This window comes from Procambarus clarkii, chromosome 16 (genome assembly GCF_040958095.1).
Source record: "Procambarus clarkii isolate CNS0578487 chromosome 16, FALCON_Pclarkii_2.0, whole genome shotgun sequence".
NCBI classification, from domain to species: Eukaryota; Metazoa; Arthropoda; class Malacostraca; order Decapoda; family Cambaridae; genus Procambarus; species Procambarus clarkii.
In genome coordinates, this window is record NC_091165.1 from 24,635,319 (window position 1) to 24,662,984 (window position 27,666).

The following is a 27,666-nucleotide window of genomic DNA, read 5'->3' on the forward strand; positions in this document are numbered from 1 at the left end:
CTGTCGCATCCATCAGCTGATTCGCGTCTGTCAGCCATATTATTGTTCCCAAACATGTTTGTGTTTTACTAGTTTCGTTGTGCCTAAATTTAGTTTTGGATATAACATTTATATTTACATATCGTGAATATATTATGAGGGGTAAAATAAACTTAATTTTCAATACACTAGACGTAAAGATTTACTTAAAAGAACGCGTTGGATGTCAGTTGTAGATAATTGGGTTGGTTCCAATAATACAATTACTTCACAAGGTTATGTTGAAAAATAGGTCATGTATGACGGAATGAGGCAATAAACATACAAACACAGTATATGTTTAAATACATTATATATACATATATACGTGGCGCACTGGATAAATGCGCACCACTCGGTCATTTAGGTTAAGCGCTATATTGAGTCTATACCGGTTATGTACCTGAATGGAATAATTAACACGCGGCTATATCTTGCCTCGATTTATATCAGAGAATGTATATTTCTTTATCTTCCTGTTTGTTTGTCTGTATAATGTTAAAGGTCAGACGTTTAATGAGCCTAGCCTCATTAAACTTGGCAGAGTAGTAGTAGTGGAATGGAAATTCCACTCCAGTGGAAATTCCCAGAATGTGGAATGACCTTCCCAATCATGTTAAAGACTGTACCTCTCTCAACCAGTTTAAGATAAAAACTAAACACTACCTAATTAACTCCCTGTAACCTACCTTACCCTTATAATGTCAACCCATGTCTGTTATTTTTAAACAATGCTGTTTGTCACCCAAATTGTATTTTTGCTGTTTTTCTGTCATGTTCCCCCCTGTTTTATTTTTATATTTTCTCAACACATTTTATACTTTAATCTCAATTAGTATTAAGTCTTTAGGTCTTTATTAAGGTCTTTAGTCTTTTTCCTGCCCGAAACGCTTTGCGTAACAGTGACTTTAGGCATTGTATGTATTAACTCTATAAATTCATAAATATTTGTATCACCTCTTGTTTGTATGTACTTTACCTAAATAAACATTTGAATTTTGAATTTGAATTTGAATTTAGTAGTAAGCATCCATCAGTCTCAGGAGACTATAGTTGCGCTCAGGTTGTCGTCTGGAGTGACCTCTCCAGGGCGCAAAGCCAGGGTAGGTTGATAAGAGGGAAGGAGCTGTCACGCATGCAGCAGGCCCCACCTCTCCACGGTGTCAAACGTGTCCAATGGAAAGGCAAACGCTAATATGATTGGATGGCAGGAACTGTCAGAACGAGGCTGAAGGCAACAAGATCTGCCCTAGGGGTTCCAGCTCCGGAGTTTACCTCGAGGTTGGTAAATGAAGGCACAGGGACTCCAAACCCCGAGACCGACGTGGTTGTGGCCGGAGAAAAACGACCATAGCAAGGGCAGGAACGACCCCAGCCTCGTGAAGCAGAGCTTGGGCAGCACGAGCCCCAGGAGGTAAACTTCAGATTCCCGCACCTTCAGGTTCCAGACATAGATCGTCACAGCCCCCCTTTCACCCGAGGCCGGCTTCCTTCATGACCTAGCAAATGGAAGAGTAATAATTATTAATTATATTACACCAGGGTTGGCCCCCATAATTTACCTGAATTTACCTGAGGGACACTATCACTAATGGCCTCGACGAGGTCAGGAAGCTGGCGGCTTGACTAATGTCCTCCCATTTGTCCTGATGATTTTGCCGAGCTAGATTTTGAAACTCAAAAGGATTTGGGATTTGGGGGGGGGGGGGAGGGAAGAGATGGTGCCCAACCAATTGGATGGTCGGGGATTGAACGCCGACCTGCATGAAGCGAGACCGTCACTCTACTTTCCAACTCAAGTGGTAGGACAAAATTAGATTGATAAGCTACCACAAGATGTAAAGTAAAGTAAATTTTATTCAGGGAAGTACATACATAGTTGTTTTACAAACATAATGTTGGATTTATAGATAGAGCTAGTACGTACAATACCTAAAGCTACAAATACGCATAGCGTTTCGGGCAAATGTGGTACGGGCATGAATAGCCCTGTAGATGTGAGATGTTTGGAGTGCATGTGCCCTTTGAGTGTGTAACATCTTGAAGTGTCTCTGGGCCTGACTTAAGGGGAACTTCGATAATCTTAAGTACAGGATTCCTGTCCCCCGACAACAGGGGGACGGGAATTATATCAGTGTACGTGACAATCTGAACGTTGCTGCCCCCCAGGCTCTACCATCCAGACATCACATGCTCAAATATAGATCTTATTTGTTCAAAGTTCTTTACATATAGCTAATTAATTTGTATGCCTTATATCACATTAAATACAACAAACAAAACATAATATATATTCATAATTTGATATATTTTTGTAAGATATTATTATGCTCTTGAGGTACCACAAATTATTTTAAGCCAGGAGTGTCTGAAGTAAACACATCTAGAAAGGTTCTCACCGGCGTCTCTATTTTGGGTAATATTTAGTTGTATGAAGTGTAATAGCTACATTCTCACAGCCTAGCGTGTAAAGGGCTTATTGGTAAGTGCTTATACAAGTGTTGTGCTTAAATCTTAAGATGCAAGTTGACAAATTAACCACATTAAGATTGCGGACATTATCTGTTTGAGTTGGACTATTCAATAATGATCTGTTGGTCGAGTCCATTGATGATGTGACGATGTGCATTGAATTTTGTAACTAGCTCATCAAGATTGTAACTTGCATAGTTAAATGAATTGTGGGGTTCAGTCCCTGAGCCCATTATGTGCTACAACCCTTTCCACTACCGCCCACAAAATGGGTATGGGGTGCATAATGAATGAACTAAATTAAACTAGGTTGTCACAGCTATATTACTTATGTCACTTACTAGGCACTATATACTGACAGGTGTATTTTTTCTTATTACTTATTCTCCAGTTGCTTTGTTGTTTGTCAAGATAATAATATTCTGTTACGGGTCAGGATAATGTTACTTCATGGCTGATCATGATAATGTTAAATTTTTTGTTTAGTCCTGTCCATAATGTTAGTTACAAGTCACAATCGTGTTACTCTTCTGTGTTGCTGATAACAATTTTGGGTTAGGAACAGTACAACATTAGAACTGCTTTATTTAAATATTCATTTTGATATATACAAGAATGTACAATGGGGTGTGAATATTATATGTAATATATATACAGGTATTTGTGTTGGTGATTAAGTGGGACATTCTTGCAAAGCCACTAACATGCATAGGGTTCAGGTTTAGTCTGACACAATGACTGTAGGATAAAGAATTGTTTGGTATAATATTCAAACTGGAAAGCTTAGATGAAATGGCATGTAAATGTTCTTGATTGGCTGAGGATAAATAAACAATTAGGCTAAATAATTGGGAATCCACAAGTGATTGGAAGATTAGCAGATGCTTTTTAATATAAAAAAATGCAAGACCTTATATGTGGAGCATAACAGCACACATTACAACTACCAAATCAGCAGCATTCTCTTACAAAAAGATTGATGAAGAAAAAGGACCTTGAAGTCGGAATCCACAAATCACTGAAAGTTTTACAACAAGTGGGAGCTGCAGTAAAATAAGAAGTCTTCCAAATCCTAGGAATAGTCAGACATAACTTTGATTTAAGGGGAAAAAAAGGTAGTTATTCAATTATATAAATCTCTAGTGGATCCCTACTTGGATTTGTTATCCAAGTGTGGAGACTTCATCTTCAGAAAGACATAGATATCTGCTTTGGAGAAAGTTCAACACTGGGCAACAAAAATCATTCCTGAACTAATTCGACTCACATACCAGGAATAGTCGAGGGCCATAGGGCTAACAATAGTGCAAACCAGACATGACAGGGCTGATCTCATCAAAATTCTTAAAACATTAAACAACTTGGAGGACATTGATCCAGACCACTTCTTCATAGGTTTAGATGAAACACGAGCAAGGAACAACAGTTTCAAGCTCAACAAGCCTCAATGTAGGACAGAAAACAAGAAATGCTTTTTCACCCTTAGGGTTATAAACCCATGGAACTGCTTACTCATCGAAGCTGTGAATGCTAAAACATTGCTGGGAAGTAAGATCCAAATAGATGAAATCATTAGGACAAATTGGGGGACCTTTGACAAGCCCCTGGCTTTCTGTCCTCGTCGAGGTCTCTAGAGAGAAAGTGACTCTTGGATAAATTTAGGTAAATAAGAGTTATATACAGTTATAAACTACATGTACTGTATTGTGTAACTGGGTCACATTACAGCCTGTATTTAACCTAAAAGTAATTTTTATTTTTTATTTAAATTTTGAAAGAAGCCTACCCATACATAGTTACTTAAAGAGGGACAGCATTTAAATATTGTATATTATCACTTACATCTACACCTCAGAAGGCATTTCCTTTGGATAAGGATAATTCATATGCCGTATTTGCCGGTATATAAGATGTCCTTTATTTATTTTTAAATGTATAAAAAAATTGCCTTGCATCTAATGCGGCTGTATTATGGATGTGAGACCAAACGCCGTAGGCTATGAAGCCGGATGAGAATACTGTACTGGGTAAGTTCACTAGGCACAGAAAGTGTTGCTAATAATAAAATACATATTGAAAAGAAGCCAAGTATTAAAGTAAATTTTGTTACTAATAATAAAATATTGAAAACAAGCCGAGTTATCACAGTCTGTTACGAAAAATTGCTTACGATACATTGGCAGTTATGAGGGAAGCTCACATCATCTCGCCACCATACCCAGCATACATAACCCACACCTGATATATTTCATACATTATTTAACAATTATGTTACCTTTAAGAAACATTATCTAAATGTAAAATGAAATTTGAAAGTAATGTTAAACTTTCATCTGCCTGTCAGCCTTTTGCAATGAGTGAATGACAACAAAATCAGGGTGCTGCGATGGTGCGTCACCACCAGGTGCGCCGCCCTGGTGGCCTGATGCGGCAACACCAAACATCACATCCAAAAATACAAGTTTCATGTCCTATATAACAATTCTCTTGCTCAAAATATAAACAACTATACAGCTGATCTTAAAGGTGGTAAGAGTTTGGGTACAAAAACCACTTTAAAATATCTTTCAATAAGTGTATGATGAAACATACTAAAATAGTTTTTTTCCACAAAATATCCTTGTAAAATAGGGGCGTGTCTTTTATGCTGGCAAGTACAGTACTGTACTGTAGTTCTAGATACAGTATTCTGTAATATTTATTATTAAAGCAATTTGCAGCAAAATACTAGCAATAGCCCAGCTTGTCTAATTATATGCTGAAAACATTGTGCCTGTGTTTACCAGATTGTAGGTATATGGTGGAGTGAGCGCATTGGATATGGTGAGCCGGGTGGATCAGATCTATCGTAGCATTCTCCTAACAAAATTTTTTGTGCGTGGCTGGGGCAAACCAGAAAATCTTCGCAGACTTTTCGCTTTCCGGAAGATCATTTCTAATCGTGAAAAATGTCAACAGCTTGTAGACAAGAATTATCCAGTTACTATAACAAAGGTGAGGCTGCTCTTACTGTTTTATGGATTAAGGAGATGTACAGGCTTAAATTAGCATTATTGTCAAAAGTCCTATTCTCGTTGCCCTAAACTATTGTACTTAATACAAAACCAATGTCTGTCTTTAAATGAAATCCTAAAATTCTATTTAGGAAAGTTCTTGTTATAATCCATCAACAATGTTCATTACAAAGCTGTATGGGCTTCAACCTGATGAGTCAGATTTCTCTTCCAGTCCACTTCCTCCAAATGCTTTGTTCCTTGTTCAGTTTTTGTTTTTATTCTGTAATCTGTGATGCTCGATATTGATAAAATTCAAATGATCATCCCTTTCCAGTCTCAAATTGTTCAGACCAGGTGCCGTAATCAGTGATTGTTGTTAACACACCATACATTCAAATGTGCTCTTCCCACTCGTCTGTTCGTTAATTCTTTATTCATTTAATATAAAAAAAAATTTCTTTCTCCACACACATGTAAGTCTTTAAATGTAGGCAATGTGGAACGTTCTCAGCATCCTTTGCTGAGAATGGTCATTCTTATTTGGTTATATCCTTAATTTGTATTAAAAAATAATGATTAACCTGAGCAGGAAATATGATTGTTGATGCAAAGTAAATGTAGTCTAAAAAATTGTACTCGACAAACATCATTGGAGAGCCTAGTACTGTACAGTACAGTACTGTACAGTATTAACATAAGAGGACCAAATTATTTTAGCATATTATCCGCATATTATTATCCCAATATGTGCGGTGATATGTGCGGTCTAAGGGTTAAAATGTCATGAGTCTCACAAGCTGTGTCTGATGGTGTGTGCTTGTGGGATGCAGTCATAATACTCCCAGCTGATAGTCACTGTTGAAGCCTGGCCTTTGCCTAGGCTGTGACAGTAGGAGACATCTCAAAATTGTGTACAGGTAATGAATAAGTATGTGTATTATATTTTGTAGTGTTATTTTTGCATTGGTTTAGTTATATGTAAAAAGCTGTCTCCCACTATCCGTCTTTGTTGGATAGTGGATAATAAACAAGGTAGTAAAACACCTTCCAGGTGTTCAGAAGAATGGAAAGATTTAGTTTCTTTTTCACTTTCTTGTCCTTGTTCTTGTTCATGCATTTCTCTTTCCAACATTATCCTTACCCATATGTCTGTCTTGGGCTCACTCCTTGTTCCCTCTATTTCTTAAATTTATTTACTTTCACTCAGTATTTACTATAATCATATAATTTTAAAATTCCCTCCCTCTATTTCTCTGCTACATTTTGTAACCTAGCTGCCTTGTCTTATCACTCCAATTTTTCTAATTTTGCTTTTTATACTACATTTTCTCTGGTATATCAACTAAAGCAGGACCCTGTCTTAATGTTTTCTGTTGGTAGTACAAGCTGTAATACTTAGGTTGAGCAGTGTACTGCTCAGCTACTAATTAATACTTAAGCTTAATTAAAATCTATAATTTTAAAACTGTTATGTTTTCCAACAGGAAGTTACAAGTGGGGACCATATAGTTTGGGAAGCTGAATTTATCTCACCATTTGTGGATCATCCTACCAGGTCTACTGCCTAAAGAATCAGAGAAAGCCACCTTTCAGCTAGTGTTCCCTAAAGTATGGCGCACCCACCTGAAGCCCACCTGCCTGCATTTGGCAGGCACTGGAGACCATGTAAGCAGCCAGCTGTTTTATATTTTTACAAACTCTTTCTCTTGCTTTATGAAGGATTGAATGCACTATGTCCATAATTTTTGTGTGGAAGGCTTACCATTTCCTTATGTGTATTCATCAGTGTCATTGATCTTGAATTTTCATCAAGAAATAGATTCAAACACTGGCAGGAAAGACCAAATTGGGATTTGACACTAATCATAGGCCACTAGTACATGATAACCTCATCACGTAGTAAGCAGTTAAAAACAATAGAATTTTTTTCATGGCTCATGGTTAACTCCATTACATCCATATTGTATTACCATATTTACATTATTTGTATAAAAACTGGGCCCCCCAAAAAGGCAAATAACAAGAACTGCATTGTCCCCAGGAATCACCATATGACAATAACTGAATATTTAGGGTTAAAATTCTTATGATTTTGATTCAGGAATAGTTTACAAAATTCCAGAACACAGAACCATAATACTGAACACATTATTGAAATCCAGACTGACTCTGCATCTTAATTTCTAGCTGCTTATAATTGCTTTCAGTGTTTTGCTATTCTTATGTCTATATTTTTAAATACTGTATCATTTGACAAATACAGTACAGAGTTAAGGCTCCTCAGTTGCTCAGTTGCTCCTCATAATTCAGAGACATTATGGTCCATCTAAGACTTCATACACCTACTAGACTCTCGATAACCTGTTCCTCAGAATGACAGGATGACAGGTATTTTTGCAAATGGTCCTGTCAAGGAAATTTGGGAAATTAGTGGCAATTCTACCTCAAGCACTGTTACACAAGAGATGGTTATACAGGACTGCATTTAGACACCATCAGTGTCTCTCTTCCTCCTGTTATGGGCTAGCAGGGCATTTATAAAAGATCTCAGCTGTGTCAGGAGATGTGAAGTCACTGGTTCACTCTGCAGCCAGTTCTTTTGATTTGCCACTAAAAAAAAAAGGCAACTGTTTTGCCTACCCAGAAAGATTCTAACCCAAGGCGATGCAGAGATAATGTCAATATTATGGTCGTCAGGTTTTACTAATAAGTCTCATTTTTGGTGGATGGTTCGATTCCATATATGTGATGTATTAGGTGAGAGGGTGAGTTGCATGCTAGAGTTCATAATATTCAATAGGGAGCAGGAGAACAACTAAGAGTCTATTGGCTAAGAGAACAACTGTGTGGCCAACGCTCAGAAATATGGTCTTCTCTTTAGTACTGATATCTTGGATCAAAATAGCTTCTTCCATAAAACTAATCAGTATAGTAGTATGATATTGATTCTGTATTAAATTGTTATTATTAATTTTACATAGTGTATTTCAATCCCTACACTAATTTTAATGAAAAGTATTTAGACATGCAGCCCTTTATTTTATAATGTTCCATACACTGGCTCAAATCTTTTAAAGTAATATTTTTTTTTCCCAGGGGTTTTGGAGGAGGAAAATGCTTATGGGTAAACCACTCCTTGATGACTCAGGAATAGCATCGGCCATCCTCGAGAACCCATTTTACGGTTGTCGGAAACCTAAGGACCAACTGTAAATTTTCAACTTGCTACTTTCCTAGTTTTCATCTTTTGTTTATGCTTGATTTTATCATAAGTTATATATTTAAATATTATGTGGTGTCATCAATGTTTTCCCGAGCACTTGTAATCCTCGGTGCCTTCTGCTTTCCTGTCTTTCATAATTTCATTACTTTTAAGTTAAATTTGCATATTATATTAAGTCATTCTCTGAATTTTAATATAAAAAAATATATTTTGTTTGACTTTGTTGGAATTTTTATTGCTACTAAAATTTTTGTTGTATTGATACATGTACTTATGTACTTATACACACACAAATCACAATAGCATGATATATCAAATGAACAAATCCAGAAGGGCTGTGATGAGGGTTCGAACTTATTCTTTTGCAATTCCTTTACCATGTCATGGCGGAGTTGACTAAGGCAGCGTCTGAGATCATCCTGGGCGTAAGTTCGAACCCTCATCACGGTCCTTGTGGATTTGTTTACTTATGTACATGTTATACACAAGTACCTCTCTAAAGTACTTATGAAATTTGATCATTGGGTCCATGACATATCCAGACTACAGTTAAATTGTGCTAGTTCTTCAGATTTCAGTTTATTGCATGTTATAATTTATGTCATTCTTCCAATTCCTCATAGTGTTATTCTAAATATTATTGGTATACCTTTGGTTTCTTTGTGTTCATTTCTCAGAAAATCCTTCGTTATTTTCAACATGTCTTGTGTATATATACAATATTCATTAAGCTAATAACTCCTAAGTTATTTAAAGAAAGTAAAATGGTATGGTTAGATGAATGTTGTAAAATGTGGAAGGTTGTTATAGAAGCCTTTCTGAGCTATCACATTTGGTTGCTTCCTAAGGTAAGATCTTCTCCAGATAGTCACTGGAGTATATGTCTATCATGATTGATATAGACCAATTGATAAAAAATCATATGCTAGGTGAAAAAAAAATTCTTAATCAGGGGTTCATGTGGAATTTGGCTGGTGGTCTTTGTTTTGATGATGATGCTACCATATAATGATATTTGGAGTAACAACTTAGTTTTCTGTTTATTAGTTAGCTAGAAGCAGTTTGTGGCCCACTTATATGCCAAGTTGCATCTGGCAAGACTTGAATTTATGTAATGTATTTTACTGCCTACATTAAGGGCATTCAGAAAAATTCCCTGATGCATTGGTGAGGAATGTTGAACTGCCTTTACTGTACCAGATCCTAATCAGTGGTCAGTAGGAAATTGCTTTAGGGAACAACCAAGTATACTGCTCAGAAAAATGTACCCACTTCATTTCTCTTTCTCCACTACACGTGATCATTCTGTTGTAATAGTGATGATGACAATAGCTAGTTATTGAAGAGATGGCAAAAGATAAGGATAATTTGCAAGTAAGATAATTATTATGAGAAATAATCTTGATGTGAATTTGGCATGGTTATAAGAAAAGTTAAAATAGGTCCATAATTCTTGTTTAAGCTTTCATTAAAGTATACACTAAGATGCCGATTTGCTGGAGGGGACACTTATAATTTACATAATGGAAGTCCTGGAATTAAATTGTTCAAATATTGAAAATTAAGTAATTGTTACATAGTCTGTTTCATGCAAATTATATGTAATCTACATTTCTGTAAAATGCAGCGCATCATTGTGGTAATAGTTACGTAGGATAACCACATCAATTACCTTACAGCCGTTCAAGCCTCCACAACGTTTCTGACTTATTTGTGATGGGTGGCTGCCTAATTTTGGAGTCCCTGGCCATATTCCACTGGCTTGAACGAATGGGCTTTGGACCACTTGGAATTACTGGAATATCCATGGGTGGTCATGTAAGTCTTTAAGATTCTCCTGATATAATATTCTGCATCTTAATGTTTGAAGAAGGCAAGTTGGAATAGATTTAAAAATATATTGGAGATGAAGGTGATATCCAGTGAATTTGGTACCTTGATGAAGCAGTCCATCTTCTTGAGTTGCCACAATGGACAAAATAAGGGCTAGTAAAATATGCAAAACCAAGATACCGACATGACCTAACATAAACAACATAAAGAAAATGTGGTTGTTTATGAGCTGTTACTTTTCATAATACTGTATCCCTTATTTTGTCTCTTGAGGATTATAGCATCAAAATGCAACATATTATTTAAGAGAATTGGTTGGCTGGAGATAGCAAATGCAAATCTCAGGAGGAGGTAAAAAAGAAAAGATTAGCATGGAAGTGTATGATGTAAACAATAAATACTGTACTGTATATTTAAAAAAAATGGTTTACAAAAGTATTTTTGCACATTTTTTCAAATCCATATTCACATGTATTCTCTCTGAAAGGCTTTCACTCATTTATTGTTGTATCAGCTTTCCAGCAGTGTATTCAACTCTCTACAGTCCAATGAAGTCCCACTGAAATGGATCGATATGAACCAACAAAAACTGTGTTGACCAGACCACACACTAGAAGGTGAAGGGACGACTACGTTTCGGTCCGTCCTGGACCATTCTCAAGTCTAATGATTCGTAGTCGTCCCTTCACCTTCTAGTGTGTGGTCTGGTCAACATACTTTAACCATGTTATTGTGACTCATTGCCCGCAACAAAAACTATTCTGTACCTTTACCATATTTGTATGAATATAAGCCACTACCCCTGCAATTCTAAGCCATTGATTAAGCTTTAAACATATTTCATATAGAAAATCTTGGACTTCAATTCTGATTAGAAGGTAAGCCATCACTTAAAAGTTCCACATGAAAATTAAATTCACCTTCAGAATTGCTCTTAATCCTTAGGTCATGGTTGCTACTTACGGCCATTTAATGAGTTTTCCATTCGAAGTGGAATAACAAATATAAATATTACCTTAATAGTGAAAATCTATGGTATCATTTACAAGAAATGTTGACACCATAATGTAGAGCAGTGGTTCCCAAACTCATTATGGTTACTACCCATTTTTCATAAAGTGTCCATATTAATGCCCCCCCCCCCCCAACACCCAGTACATGTATTAAATTTTGTTTAGCAATACTCCACTAGCTGGTTATTTTTCCCTTACTGTCTGATATCTTAACCTGTACACTACCTCAACTTATGGCCCCCTACATATTGCAAAAAAGGCTCCCAGAGGGCCATGTTCCCCCAGTTTGGGTATCTGTGATGTAGAGAGATTGCTCGCTAATTTGAATCGCATGTGGCAAACCCCTTATCAAAATTACGCTGAGATCAAGGTTATATGAAGTTCTTACAGTGGACAATATTATTTTTTTACTGCAACTAATTGAATTTACTGTGTATTGATAACAAAATTGCACTGTTTTGACAGCATCTTCATAGAATTAAATAAATTTAACTTACAGTAATTTTAACTTTCCTTGGTGGAGTCAAAACTGTCATGGTCACCCTTAGATTGGAATACTGTAGTGTATTGTACTTTACAATGCAATACTGCACAGGTATTTGTACAGCATTTCTAAAAATAAAAATTTTGTTGTAATATTTTATATAGTTTTATAAGAAAAATTATTAAAGCGATATTTTAATGTGATTTTTATTTGTAAACAAAGACTGCCTTGAATCAGTCTAGTAACGTGATAGCTAAGTTTTATAACTTAGAAATTGCCGAGTTGTAGAATTATTTTGACTGATTTACCCAGGATTTAAGGTTTTCAAGGTCTGAATTAGTAATTGTAAACATTAACCAAAATACATTGCAGGCTGGAATTATGATGCGTGCCTGGTAGCCGGCTCTCGGTGATAGACTCTCTTCCCCAGCCAGTGGCTGACCCTGTGTCTTAAACTAATACTGGCAACAATCACCCCCCGTGTTTGGTGGTCTATTACTTGGAAACCACTCGAGTATTAAGATCTGATGTTAATTTGTAAATTAACATGTTGGCCTACTTTGGTAGCATGCATACTGAGCTGTACATACTTAGGTGTGCTGACTATAACTCTAGTACTGTACTTTGGTCATGTCAGTAGTGTTTGGTTATGTAGTTTTTTTTTACCCATATCTCTAGGTGTCTTATCATTATCATTTAGAGTTTAAGGACGGTATGGTTGCCTGAAAAAAGGAAAGAAATTTAATATGATATTTCTAACATTTGATAGCAAATATTTTCTTAACAATGGTTGTAAGAAGTGTGCATAGTCATGTCATACTTACAATAGTTACGTTCATTTCCAATTTTGTTTCAGTGGCTAATTCGAGCTTGGGAGCCATCTATTGATGGCAGAGGTAACACTTGAAAACCTGACTGCTATGTCTTGTCCACCACATGGCAAAATGTAGTACAGTGTTACTATACCTTAAGTCCTCAGACACCAAGAAAAAACTGCATCTTAAGAGCTGGAGCCTGAGGGTTAACTCTAGATGTGTATATTCAGCCTGTCCTCATACAAATTATGTCTGAATTTGGCCGTTTGCCCGTATGGCTGAAAACTGACAGCAATTTGAAAATGAAAAAAATTGAAAATACATTTCGGATTTTTTTTTTCCAAAGCAGTAAGTTAAGGGTCCTCTGGTAGGTTAGGAGGGCAGGAAATTCAACTAAAGTTTCAAAACGTCATGAAAACATTAATTGAAAATGTCCTCTCCTAACCTAACAGACTAAGCCGTAGAACTCGAACAGAAAACGAGACAGTACATCACTTTCGTAAGCCGATTTCATTTCAATTTACATCAGTTTTTGGCCATAGCGCACATACGAGCAAAAAGCGACGTTATTTTGAGAGGACAGGTTGTATATTACTAGCCAACATAAAAAGATATATTTTATTGGTAACTAAATTTCCTTATAAATTTGCCATCTGGAACTTTTGCTTTTCTTAGGATACACATTTCTTTTGAGTCATCACAAGCATCAAATTTTCCGTATCAAACAAGCATCCAAAATCACATTGAAAAAGTGAAATTCATGGCCCATGAGTAATGCCTGCACTACCCTATTCAAAGGCTTCAGTTATCGTTGTATTATGACTGGCCTGTAATATATCGTTAGGTTGGAAAATAAAACTCTTGGATGAATTTCAAACTTTCATAGTGTTTGATGATACAGTATATTAAAATATCTAAAGAGCTTAGCAAGGTGGATAATACATTTTTAACAATTACAAAGTGTTTGCTAATATTTTTCAGTGTGCAATTGTAATATTTTGTTTTTATTGCATTGTTTAGAAAAATTGATTTATGAAACTCTGGCAAGAGGTGAATCATGCCTTCACCTTAATTTTGTATACAAAAAATAATAATAATAATAATAATAATACAGGTATAATGAAAATAGACCTTATTCATGTCGAATGAAGAAATACCTTTGGCAACCTTGCTTTATGTGTTTGCAAAAGGATGACTGTCTTGGTGGTGGTGGTGACTTAGCATAGGATATGGGGTAACAGTAGCACTGTAATGGTAACCTGTGAGGGGGGTAATAGCTGCGATGACCATTAGGAGCTGACTTAGTGATGGGTAACCTCTCGCAAAAAAAGAAGTTCCTTAAAGTTTGTCATTCTTTTTAAAGACACACACACACCTACTTTTGCCATTTGTTTTTCAGAAAAAATGGGGTGGCTTATATTTATGGAAATAGGGTACCAATACTTTCATAGAGATTTTACCATATTTGTTTCAGGATCATTTTAGTTGCTGTAATACTGTACATGTAAAAACACCTTCATTACTGTAGTCTTGTGACAATTCAGTTATTCTATTTTCCATTAACTTATTGTATTTATGCAAATGCATTCCTGATGCTGGAATTTTCAGATTCCTAAACATCATTTTAATATCTTCTAAATTTATTGGATTATTAATTTGATGTAACAAATTTTTGTGCAGGATTTAGAGATTGTAAATTAGTAATAAACATGCTCCTCGCAGATGGCATCTTTAGCAGCAACCAATTGGCCTAAACCTCTGCCGTTGGTGCCTTGCTTGTCTTGGAGCACAGCATCAGGAGTGTTCACTCAGGTCAGTTGTACCCGTAAGGCCACGTTGAAACTGGTGAGGCAATGATATCACAAAATCACTCGAAGGCATTTTGTACGATGAGCCAGGAGCATAATTTTTTCTCAATTGCTGTTTGTCATGTTGCTATTATCTTGGGTAAAGATATGGAAAGAGATCACATTTCTCCCGGTCTTTCATAGCCAGTTTATTTTGTAATCAGTGTACTTGTGACAACAGATTATTGTCATTCATGTAATAATGAGTCAAGAGTTATATGTATGTAAAAGGTTTTTGTGATGTTATGCATGTGTAACATTGCCTCATCTATGTTTGATTTTTCCTGGCTTTGTATGGGGAATTTTACTAATTCTTAGAAAGCTGAGATTTTATGGATGTGTTGCAGTCATGTTTCTTTTTTAACCCCTTCTGCACCTATGATGAACGGTAAGATAGTTGAAGTTTTGTTCATTATAAGTAACTAGACCAGTGGTATCTTCAGATGGCTTCAGCAGCTGCAACCAGTTGGCATAAGCCTCTTGCAGTCGTCCCGTGTCTGTCGTGGACCACCGCATCCCAGTGCTTCACTCAGGTACATTTATTGCTGGTGGATCTTGTTTATCATATAATATTGCCAGCACTAATGTAAAATATAAGTCAACATGTAATGTTGCATTTTAGTCGACATGTAATGTTCCATTTTAGCTAACATGTAATGTTCTATTTTTAAAAACTCTGTGTATGATATTTAACATTCTTAGTATGATAAATTTTGCATGCATTGTCAGAAACGTAGATGTATTTTGTAGACAAATAATTAGATTTATCATTATCAAAAGAAATTTTAAAGTTTGACATTTTTTAAGCTAATCATTTTGCTGCTTGAGCAACTAGAAGGCTCATGGTTAGAATCAGGCAAGCTTGGCATATGGTCACCAGGGCTGGTGCCAAATACTGTGTGAGATATCATGTCCCTGCTGGGCTATATAATGTACTTTGGAGCACTGGAAACAGAATCTGTCCAATCAAATTAAACAAGAAGTTCTCAAATCTGTTCACAAGCAAGTATAATAGATTTCCAGTGATGTTGCTCTCATGACTGCCAGTGGGAACTCTGGACACCTAACAGCTATCAAAAGATCCTGCTAAGTTATACCACCTTACCTGATCATAAAGTGCAGCCACTCATACCAACTCACATCCTTAGGAGTTATTATGCACTAGTCATTGAAAGTTACACAAGTGAAAGCTGCAGTAAAAAAATAAAAATAAACCTTAGGAACAGTCAAATGAACCTTTGATTTCAAGGAAAATTAAGTGGCTATTCAACTGTACAAACCTCTGGTGTTCTGGTGCAACCCCATAATGTAGCTAAGCATAGAAACCTCACCTTCAAAAGGACATATTTGCTTCGGAGAAGGTTTAACACAGAGTAACAAAAATCACCCCAGAACCAAATGATACCAGAACTAACACCACTGCAAACCAAACATGAAAGGACCTGACTTCAAGATCTTTAAAATATTAAATAAGTTGGAAAAATATTAATCCAGATCACTTTGAAAGTTCATATGTAATGCCTGCAAGGAACAGCTTCAAACTCAACAAGCCATAAGACAGAAATGGGATGCTTTGTCACCCATAGGGTGAAAAGCATTTCTTTAAAAGTTCCAATGTAACTCACAAAGTGTAACAGCTTTAAACTCAACAGGCACAATGCAAAATAGACAACAGGAGCTGTTTTTTTTAACCATAGGGTAATAAACATCTGTAATTTTGTACCCAGTGAAGCTGTAAATGCCAAAAAGTTACTCCTGTTCAAAATCCACTGAAAAAAGTCTCGGGCCACTAAAATAATGACCCCCTCAGATAAATTCAGGTTTAACAGAGTTTGAGATTGGTTGCATCATTGCTGAATAGATCATCCCCATGCAGCTCCTGAGCTGCCTGCCACTGTATCTTAAAGTTGGAGAAATGACCGTGCTTGACTGTCATCCTGCCTGATTTCTTAATGTGCACCCCTTGCCCATTCTGTGAGTGGTGGCACAAAAGGATTACAGAGGAAACAGAAGATCTTAATCAGATCCTTCTTGAGGTTATCTTGAGATGATTTCCTCCCTGCAGCCCAGTCCTCGATCAGGCCTCCTTTTTGTTACACACCCCCAGGAAGCAGCCCATAGCAGCTGTCTAACTCCCAGGTACCTATTTACTACTAGGTGAACAGTGCATCAGGGTGAAAGAAACTCTGCCCATTTGTTTCCACCTCCACCAGGGATCGAACCTGGAACCTCTGGACTACGAATCCAAAGCACTGTCCACTCCACTGTCAGGCCTTCCCCTATCCTAGTGGATCCTAGTGGATGTTATTTGACATTAGTGTTTACAATGAATGTATACCCCTTTATATTTAATTACTGTATAACCAGTAACAGAACACTACTTACACTACAACTACTGTGTATGATAATATGGCAGTGCACTTTGGGAATAAGTTATTTAGGTAATACAGTACTTAACCTAATTTTCAATATTGGATATTATAGGGTAATAGTAGTGTCGCTGTTTACGGCTATAATTTACACAGATTATACTTTCATTACATTTTAATTTATCTATAGGAGAAAAATGTGGATCAGTTACCTTGAGGTGTTTCCAGGGCTTAGCATCCCCGCGGCCTGGTCATCGACCAGGCCTTCCTCATTATTATTGTGCAGGAATGCAAGATATTTCAACATTAACAATAGTTATTTCCCATTTCATGCAACTAATATTAGCTCTATCTTAAAATTACAAAATTTTCACAATAGAAGATGTAATGCTTAAAGGTGTGCCCTTGTCTTGGGGCACACTTGTTACATTTCATGTCCTCTTGAACCCCATGCAAGCTCAACTACCAGGGGTTCGGCCTCACCCCTGGTAATTGACTCTTATTCAGATAGATGCTTTTCAAATTGGCTAATTACGTTATTTTTACCTATAGGGTGTGCTCAGTGGATCTATCAACTGGGAGATGCTCAAAAACCAGTATTTTTCCAATGAAGTATTCAGAGAGGAGCTGTTTAATATGATTCAGTCACCAGAAGGGGTAAGTTAGTGAAATTAGGGGTTTCATATATTGTAAGGTTAGGCTGGAGGAAGGGCAAGATAAATGGTTTGAACAAGTGTATTATTATTGACTATGAACAGATGACACTCATAGAGGCTTTCATACATATAGTGTATTATTATTAAGTAGATATCACAAATCACTTAAGGTTCCCCTCCCCCCCCAAAAAAAAAATTATGGTGCTGTTTAATATCTGGAGAATATCTTTGCATATTAGTTTCAAAATTTGTGGAAGAGATCTGGGGAAATCTAAAAATAAATAAGTGCAGCTATGCCAAAATGTTTACATATTCGCATTAAAACTGAAGGATACTCCCACTACTCTTGGTTGCAATTGATACCTTAAGAATTTATGAAATTGAGACAAGTATGTTTTCTGTAAAATATTGCAAGAATTTTTAAACAGTTTAATTTAAATTTTACACAATATATGTTCTAGAATCATTCCATTTAATATGTACATGCTTATCAAAATAATCCTAATTTTAAGTTGGATTTGTTTTTTTATTGCAGTGGTTGAAAATCATGTCAGCCTTTGGTCAATATTTCAGAATCTTAACTTGCTAAATTCTTTATAAAAAATTATGTTTTTTCTTAGTGTTACATAATGATATTTATTATGACTAATGTTCCTTACAAGTGATGTGCAAAACAGAGAGAACCAGGGATAACTGGGTAAGAGAGTACTAAATGGATACAAAACTCAGGGCCATAGTCAAAGAGGATGTGTCAAGTTGGAAGTATAATACCACTGGGCTCATTCCAAGAACTGCTACTATTCCTTGCCTCTAAAAAGGGCCTAATGAGAGTGTGAGCCCTTACAGATCAGTGTTTGAAGGTGACACAGGTAATGAGGATGAGAACTGGAGAGGAGTGTAGAGTGTTGCAAGAAGACATTGGCAAACTCCAAAAGAGAGAGAGAGAGAGAGAGAACAGACAAATGGCTATTGGAATTCAACCTAGTCATGTTGAGAAGGGGCGGTAGAAACTAAATTACTGTGCACCATAAGGTGAAGGAAACTACTAGAATGAAGAGGAAATAAAACTTGTTGTGGATATAATTTCAACACTAACACCTGAGGCAAAGAGGATATTGTCAGCAGCATATGGGCAGTTAACAAATATAATAACAACACTTATAAATCAAAATAAGGATTCTTTCAAGTCATACACAACCTATGTGAATCCATTTCTGGATTTTTCAACACTGGAATGGAATTAGAACCTTATGAAACACAAAGAGAGTGCAAAGGTTTGTGACTAGACTGGTACCAGAATTGAGAGGACTAAGCTATGAGGACAGACTAAGGAAACTTGAACTCTCAATGCTAGAAGAGGGAAAAAACAGAATGGATATGATTACTGAATACAATGTTCTATATACTAAGAGGAATAAACACAGTGAACAAAGACAGTCTTTTTAAAGTGAGAGGGAGCTGTAAATACAATTAAGTCATAGAAATGGAAGGAAACTTTTGTACCCTTTATGGGTGGTCAGCTAGTAATGTATAAAAAAAAATTGTCGAAAGCATTTCCATCCACAACTTTTGAACAATTACAGCACAGCACTCGAATGTCTAGAATTGTAAAATGTGAACCAGGTTCAAGTGGCTAACTGGGGCATAAAGAGCTAGATCTCATTCTCACATAGTCACATATAGATAAGAATAGTAATGTCAATTCTCCAATTCCACTAACATCACCCCCTTCACCAAAGACTAGCCTGAACTTAATATACTCCCTAACTCCTATTATACTAACAGAACTAATGTCGATATGCTTCTTGGGCTCAATACAGTACCCTATATTCAGTACAACACACTGTATCCTCAAATATGCTGGGTCAGTTATACTATTCTCGATGTCTACGTTTGATTAAAACTGGTCTAGCTCAGGTCATTTTCTATTGGTTCTTGATTATTAATTACAAAAAAATACCTAGATGTCAATACCAGTTGAGTATACTGTATTTTGTTGAGAGCTTCATGTACCATGCTTTGTTGTCATCTTTAGGTAGAATTAGGAATTGGTATATGTTTGGCTGGTGATTGTTTTATTATGGGATAATTAGAAAAATGGAATTGAAACATTATTATTATTATTAAATTTTTCTTACAGCATTTCCCAGTTTACCATGAAGTGGGATTGAAATTTGCCCGGGACTTCCCAGGCAGTTTGTCCCACGTGGAACGTCTGATGGAAGATCAGGGGCAAGAACAGAGAAGTGGCAATGTTTGGGATACTGGCAGTGACAAAAATATTAGAAATGAGTGCAATTTAAAACATGATACAAAAAGTACTCCAAGAATAATAAACAGTAGCAAAATGCAGAGTACAAGTACAAACACAGTGTCTCAGTACTATACAGACACAGTTCACAGTGTGGCTTCCAGTGGAGGCGGTGGTCCACTGGGTATCAGCCTTTCTCTCCCGAGATTTAACATTTTGCAAAGTTTTGGTTTTTCAAAGTCAAAAATCAATAAGGATCAGTCATCACAAAATAAGGATGTTACCTCAAACAATATGGTTATTGGTTCTAGAAAAAACAAATCTAAAATATCTACACCAATTCATGAACTCTCACCTGTAGGGATCAGACCCAAGAAATCTGTGAACACAAAGACGGTAAAATTTGAGCCCTATGTGCGAGTGAAAGACACCCTAACGTGGGAGGCAGTGCAGTTCATGCGTGGGGTCATGGATGAGTGTACACATTTGGGTAACTTCAGCGTGCCAGTGGACCCCTCACTGGTGATTATTGTTGCTGCTGAAAATGATGGGTAAATATATTTTGTTGCGTATATCTTTTTAATCTTTTTTTCTTTTCTCTTATTTGTTAGCAAGTTTTATGCAAACTTCCTAAGTATTTATGTTATTGTTTATATACTTTCTAGAAAGTAAATAGTAGTGTTGAAAAATAGTAAGTACAGGGTACTGTAAGAGAAGTTATGGCCACCCCTCAAACAGGCATACAAGGAGCTTGGTCACTGGACTTTCAGCCCCTTGAAAAACGTATATCAAGTCATATTTTACAGGCTAAGTTGACCTGTCACAGCAGTGTGGTAGTTACTACGAATCATGTGCTAAACGATTGAACAGATCACAAAGGGCTCTTAACAACGTAGAGAGAGAACAAATAGATAACACGCCTAATTTATTTAAAATATTATTTTACTGTAAGGTTTTTGTTATCATAAGATTTGATTAATCCCTGATAGGTGAAGGGTTGTATACAAAAAGTCTATTCACGAGTCAGAAACTGTATGCTGTATGTTCAAATACATTTTACATTTTTTCTTGTAATAGGAGTGCTTATATATTTGTATTTTTTCTAATCCTTGTACTGTTCCTCAGTAGTTTAATTTGTTTTTAAACTTTTCCTGACCTGTACCATTTAGTTGCTTCCTTGGGCAAGGTCATGCCATTTCCATTGATATGGCTATTTGTAGTCAGGTCAAGTCAACATTTCACACCCATACATCAGACATTTTCAAATATGTCTGTTGGGTTATGCTGATGCAAGGAAATCATTCAAAATTACTCTGTCTAGTCTTGAGTGACTTCAAGTATGCTCATCTAGTGACTGTACACTCAGACCCTTTCTAGACACTTCTTAGCCTCAGAGACTTCCAAGGAGTGCTCTGCTAAATGCTAGTTGATCTGCCAAGCCGCTGCCTCCAACCACCACCACGTGGCATCACCTACATATCATCAGGGTACTCTCACTCTGTCCATCTCACATATCGCCAGACTGCATCCAAATGCACCTCAGGCTGTCAGAGACAATAATAATTCAAGTGAATTGTTCTTTCTTATAAACTTAGCCTAATTGCACAATGTGCTCATGCTATTATTGGATGTTTTTAATGTGTGTATGCACTTTTGGTTGGTGTCTCTGGATTCTGTAATCGACTGGGTTTCCTGAGTCGTCTTCTGTGTTTTGGTTTGCCTAGTGCCATAGTAGTAGATTCTATTCTTGAGTTTCTCACTATGTGATTTCTTTAGTTTTTTCTTGAGTGTGTGCATTAGTGCTGGGCATACTTATTAGGAATATGTTTGGTTGCTACATTATCTATACGTATTTAATCATGTAATATGTTCTGTTTACACCAGATTGCATTTGATTGTTATTTGTGTATGTATAGTATATATTTTGTTAATTTGAAATCTTATTGTATCTACATTTGAATCTGTTTATAGAACTCAAATGCTCTAAAAAAAATTAAGTGGTGAAGGCAGTCATTCGTATTCTTTGGTGATAAGTAACACTTGAGAGGGGGGTTCAATTGTGAATGACAAAAGTCTTCTTAAGGTCATTCCTTGCTCATTGGCTATTCTGTAGTGCCTCCCTTGCAGAAGTGTAACCCAATACAAATGTTAAATAAGATCCCTGTTTCTTTGGTGTTCCTTGTCCATGGCAACAGGACCACCTTGCCTAAGAGACTAATTGTGAAAGGAGTTTTTCCATCGACACTCAATGTTGCATTTTTTAATTTCTACCTATAATTATCTGTAATCTGTAACAATTCATCAAATATCGCTTTACTGCTCCTAATGGAAGCATTCTAATATGATAGCTCAGCTTACATCTATAATTTTTAAGCAAATATTATAAATGTAGGCACAGTATAGTACAGTATTTGCTATTTGACATTCAAATTGTAGATATAGTACACAATTTAAATGCCTAAGGATGATGAAATGTTGGGTATAAAAATCAATATGCAGCAGTTCATTTGTGTAAGTTGGGCAGTGCCAGTGGTTAATGTAAATTGAGGAGTACGTGCCACCCTAAAATATTAAATAGATCAGATTGCTCCCAGTCTTTGTAACATTATTCACATTGCAAGGTATAACATCTCCATAAGATTTTATAAGAATTAATCAAGGTATTAAAAGTTTATACAGTTTAGAAAATATTTTATAACATCATTAAAAGTTTTTGCATGAACAGTCATACTTTTTGGCCTCTTAAGTTAATTGGAATATGGGCACACACTATCTTATACAATTAAACACTTGTTAAATTGATAAGCATTGTAACTGCTCTGAATGAAAGTTGTTTACATTGAGCATTTTGATCAGACAATAAATAGACGAAACAGTAACTTGCCAACATTCTTCAGGTACATGCCTCGTGATGGAATAATACCTCTCACAGAAATCTGGCCTGGAAGTGAGGTTAGAACTCTTCGCACTGGTCATGTTACTGCCTATCTTTTTAATCATCAAGTATTTCGGTAAGTGAAGGTTATATACTGTTTGAGTTTCCTTGAGAATGAACTAAAGTGCACCCTCTTTATCATTCCGAGATATACATTAGACTTGCAGGTCCTGTAACCTCTCTCTTTATATGTTTATGGCTAAATTCTATATATAGTACAGTACACAAGAATGAGATAAACAGTGAATGTATTTTGTTACTGAAATTCCTCTGTGCCATCTGTTGCCCAGAGTAAGATAAAGTTGTAAAGTGGAATTCTGTTGCTGGATTTTAATGTATGTATTAGCGCTTTATAAACCATTTGTGTTAACAATATTTCAAGGAAGCGTGTGCACTCAAAATATTTGTATTAATGTTTCTTGCAAAGAACTTCACAAGAAGCACTGTATAGCTGCTCTTGTGAAGTGGTGTAGTGCTGTTGTGGGTGACTGCTGAAGTGTAGTGGTGCGTGTTTGTCCATCATTTTGCTTACTGTAGTGTGAATCATATAACAAATGAGTGAGTGGTACAGTATTATATTTATTATATATAACCTTTCACTATACTGTACTGAATTATTAAACAATATTTTTTATTTAGGCTGATACCTTGCCACACCATGAAAGTGGAAAATGGTGGAATGATGGTGAATGCATGGATGGTTGTTGCATCCATTAAGTATTTACAACAATTGTCCCTTTGGCATTATGTTAACAAGAGTGTATTACTCTTGCCCTGGAATGTTGAAACCCACCGAGTCTCTTGATGTTCTTCAGTTTTATTTTTAATATTTTGAGTGTCATGGTCTTTTAGTTGGCTATGGGTACGTAGATGTAGAGCTTCTTGCTCTTCTTTGTCATTCTGCATTTCTCTCTTAAATTTTTTTCCAGGGAGAGAACCCCACTTTTTACCACTCAAATTTTCAGTCTTAACCAAGATTGAGACTATTTATTTTGGTTGAGCTCCATTTTTGCAGAGGCTTGGTTTGTTCAGCTGCTGGTAATTGACAAAGGTGGTTTGCCTCTTTACTGAGTAGCACTTGGAAGGGTTTCGAGTGTATATGAATGAACTTTCTGGAGGCCATTCTGGGCTAGATAGTCTTATTCACTATCTCCCTTGTCCAAGTATGACCTGGCAAGGACATTTCAAAGGTCTCTCCACACTGGAGTGAAATGTTGATAGGACTTCCGTCTTGCTCGTATCTTTGAGAAGAACAGAACATTACCTAAGGGAACAGTTCAGTGCATTGAAGAGAAAGAAGCTCTACATTTTCATTCATGTTTTGGCCACTGTATTTTGATGTAGTGAATACATGGACTCAGTCCACTGTAAAATATTCTGTTACTTTTTATTGTAAACAATCACAACGATCTTACGACTGGAACAGAATTCTTCAGTTGCTGCCAAACATCTGGTTCACCAGGTTACATTTAAGTAGGACTCCATGGTAGCTTGAATATAATTTTTTACTTATAAAAGATCAAATTATTGATTTACAGTATTTATATGCATATTCATATGTAATTTTCCAGCAGGTATCAAATGGACATTTTTCTTTCTCTATAATGTTAGAAAAGATTATGCAATCAATCACCCTGTGTGCTAATATCTATTTTTTAATTTTCAGACAAGCTATCAAAGATTCATTTGATCGGGTTATAGCAAAGTACTACAGTTGAAGACTACAGCATCACCTGCATTAATTATGGGATTTACTCTTGTTAAATAACTTGTATTTCATGTCTAAGAAAACTCATTTTTATAAAATCACTTCACTGCCATTTTGTCTTGAAAGACAAACATTTTTATACTTGTAAAGACTCGGTAAATTTCTGTGTATATAACAGTTAGTAATTGCCTTCTTGGCAGCCAAAAATAGCCATCTCATTTTTAAGTACAGTAAGTATAGACTATGATCCATGCTTCATGTCATGGGGCTGTAGTATGGCATCTGAAGATGAAAACAGTCCTATGTGTGGGGTATGGTAAAAAGCTTTTAAATCTAGTGAAACTAACTGCCTTTGAGATAACACACATAAACCCTGATTGTTAATTTGATATTAATTTCCTATCTGTTATTTATCACTCAAAGTTGTTTTTAAAATGTCGCTATCAGTGAAATGATTGTACTGTATCTCTTTACATTTGTTTTCTTCAGACTATTCCTATGTAATATCAGTTAGTAGATTAAAATGCTGAAATGTCAAGTGTTGAGTGGGATCTATAGTTCATAGAAAGTACTGTAATTCTTTGAGTTACTAATGCAATTGTAGTTTTGCTACTTTTATACAAAAACCTAACTTTGAGCATCCACAGTCACATTGTCATATTTAGGAAGATGCTCATTGAGCAAACTAACCCTTAAGAGATTTTGGGTCACTTTTTATTAATACCAAGCCTAGGATAATATATATCCATAGGTTGGAGAACTGGTAAGAGTATGATGGTTTTAGGTGATGACAAAAGTTACCTGACTGGCTCATTGATTATTACAGGAAATTTATACAAATTTGTATTTACAGCACAATGACCAAATGGCTTTGTTTTTAAAGCTTTATTATTTATGCAGCTTTCCTAAAGGTGGTTAATACAGTACTGTATGAGGTAATGTAGAGCTATGAATTTAAATGCTTTTTTTATAAGTATTTACCAAATCTCTGATTAAAATTTATTAAGAGATTTTAAATGTGTGCTCTGTGTTATTGAATTGTTGTACTGTTTAATGGTTTTAAGTACAGCATAACCAAGGGTGTAGTATATGGATATTTGTGGAAAGAATGTATTGGATGCATTAACAAACTTTTTTTCACCTAGTCAAATTTTCAGTAATGTGAGTAGGCTGGTTCAAAATATCAGTTTCAATTGTATCCAGATGTTTGAAAAATAATTGAAATACTTAATAATATAGGTGCAATAACTACTCTGTTTTTACACTGAGCTTCTGACTTTAATTCTAATGTTAACTTCTTAAATAATTGAAGCATTTAAAAAGACTGAATGATGAGTGATGGGTTGGTAAACCATTATTTTGCTCAATCAAAGTGTTACTTGTAAATCCAGTTGTCATCATTATCATTCATCATCATTATTTCATCATAATCATTATTATTTCAACATAATCATTATTATTTCATCATCATCATTATTATTTCATCATCATTATTTTTTCAGCATTATTATTTCATCTTCATTATTATTTCCCCAATTCCCACTTTCATGGGGTTGGATCCCAATGAGTATAACGCAAACTATGAATGTTTTGTTTTAATTTGTAATACCCTACAGTCTACATTAATACACTTATACGAGTTACAAGCCACAGGCATGAGCCTTGTTGTGTTCAAAGACTGTAGACATGAGACAAAAATAAATCATTCAAGTATGTCTGTGAACGTGTGTGGTGTATATGAAGTGAAAGGCAAGAAGACACGTAACATACACTGGGTGTTGTGAGATATTATAAAACATTCTTTCTTGAATGTTACTTTGTGATCTTTGTATTCTAGATACTAACCAAAACATGTATGCTTTGTGAAACAATGAAATTTTGTTTTCCATGCAAATATATTGTGTATATGAAAAATTTGCATATATTTTATACCTGTTAATTACCCATTATTCATCCAATGGCAATAATTATAAATTAGTTTTTAATGAACTAGACCAAGGTAAGTGCAAAGTTGCTTACTCTTGATGAAAGATGAGAATATATGTAAAAGCACATCGTCAAATATGCAGATGACACTGAAGCTCTATGAATAAACTAGGAAGTAAAAATGATATTGAGACCTTGCAAAAAAATAGATCTACATGAACTCCACAAATGATTTGAAGACTGACAAATACTTATCAATATTGAAAATGCAAGACTTTGCATGTGGGAAATAACAATGTAAATCATGGCATTGAATTTCTTCAAAATCCCCTTAAATACTGATGTGCTTATTATAGTGTACAGTATTGTGCTAGAATTAGGTATCTGGAGCTTTGCAGTTACCTTACCCACTCTTGATGATGTCATCATAATGCATCCAAAATTTGCCAATGCAAGCTAATGATCATATACCCCTGAATGACTAACTGCTCTGCGAGATGAATTTTAGTATCTTTAGCTAGTACTGTAGTTTTTTGCTCACTTTATCATTAAGAATTATATATATGGTAATTCTTTGTATATATTTTTAATGATAAAAAAATGGAATAAAACTTTAATAAATACTTCCTGTTTGTATAATTAACCTCCTTTCTCTTCGTCTATATTTATACCTATAAAGTGGAAATGTCTGTATTAGGCTGGAGGCCAGATGCTTGGGGTTAGCTATAGTAAAAAATTTCCTAATAATTGCTGTTGGGTACATGCCAAGCATGGGCAGATTGGGATTGGCATCAAATAAAGAGTGCCACATGACACTGTCCCAATGTGGCCCTCACAAAATATCTCTGATTAGCATTATGACTCAATTCCGAATATTAATATTTTGTATTTTGTTTTCTTTGCATCACATTGTAAACTTTAGCCACAGATCATGCTAAAATTAAAAACAAAAACATTAATCATAATACTTGCGCTTTAAACTAAAAAAACTTTGATGAGATTGTGTGACAATGTCTGATTCATAAACTGACTGAAGTGTTCTCATAGTGTAGGAAGGAAGGGAACAGGCAGACCCAGGCACTGCCAGATACCCCTTCTAGTGTGGGTTTATTTAGGTCTA

The 27,666-nt window shown here is 35.7% G+C and overlaps 1 protein-coding gene across 1 annotated transcript; it reads left to right on the forward strand.

The window, feature by feature from the left end:
- Positions 1 to 2,357: 2,357 nt before the first annotated feature.
- Positions 2,358 to 27,172, forward strand: LOC123760042 (protein ABHD18). Its single transcript, XM_045745428.2, is given in 12 exon segments — positions 2,358 to 2,500; positions 5,277 to 5,484; positions 6,971 to 7,033; positions 7,035 to 7,151; positions 8,583 to 8,695; positions 10,389 to 10,527; positions 14,577 to 14,666; positions 15,145 to 15,234; positions 17,623 to 17,727; positions 19,867 to 20,528; positions 22,875 to 22,988; positions 24,579 to 27,172. Coding segments are annotated over 11 exon segments (1,719 nt in total). The 5' UTR covers positions 2,358 to 2,500; positions 5,277 to 5,310; the 3' UTR covers positions 24,631 to 27,172.
- Positions 27,173 to 27,666: the final 494 nt, after the last annotated feature.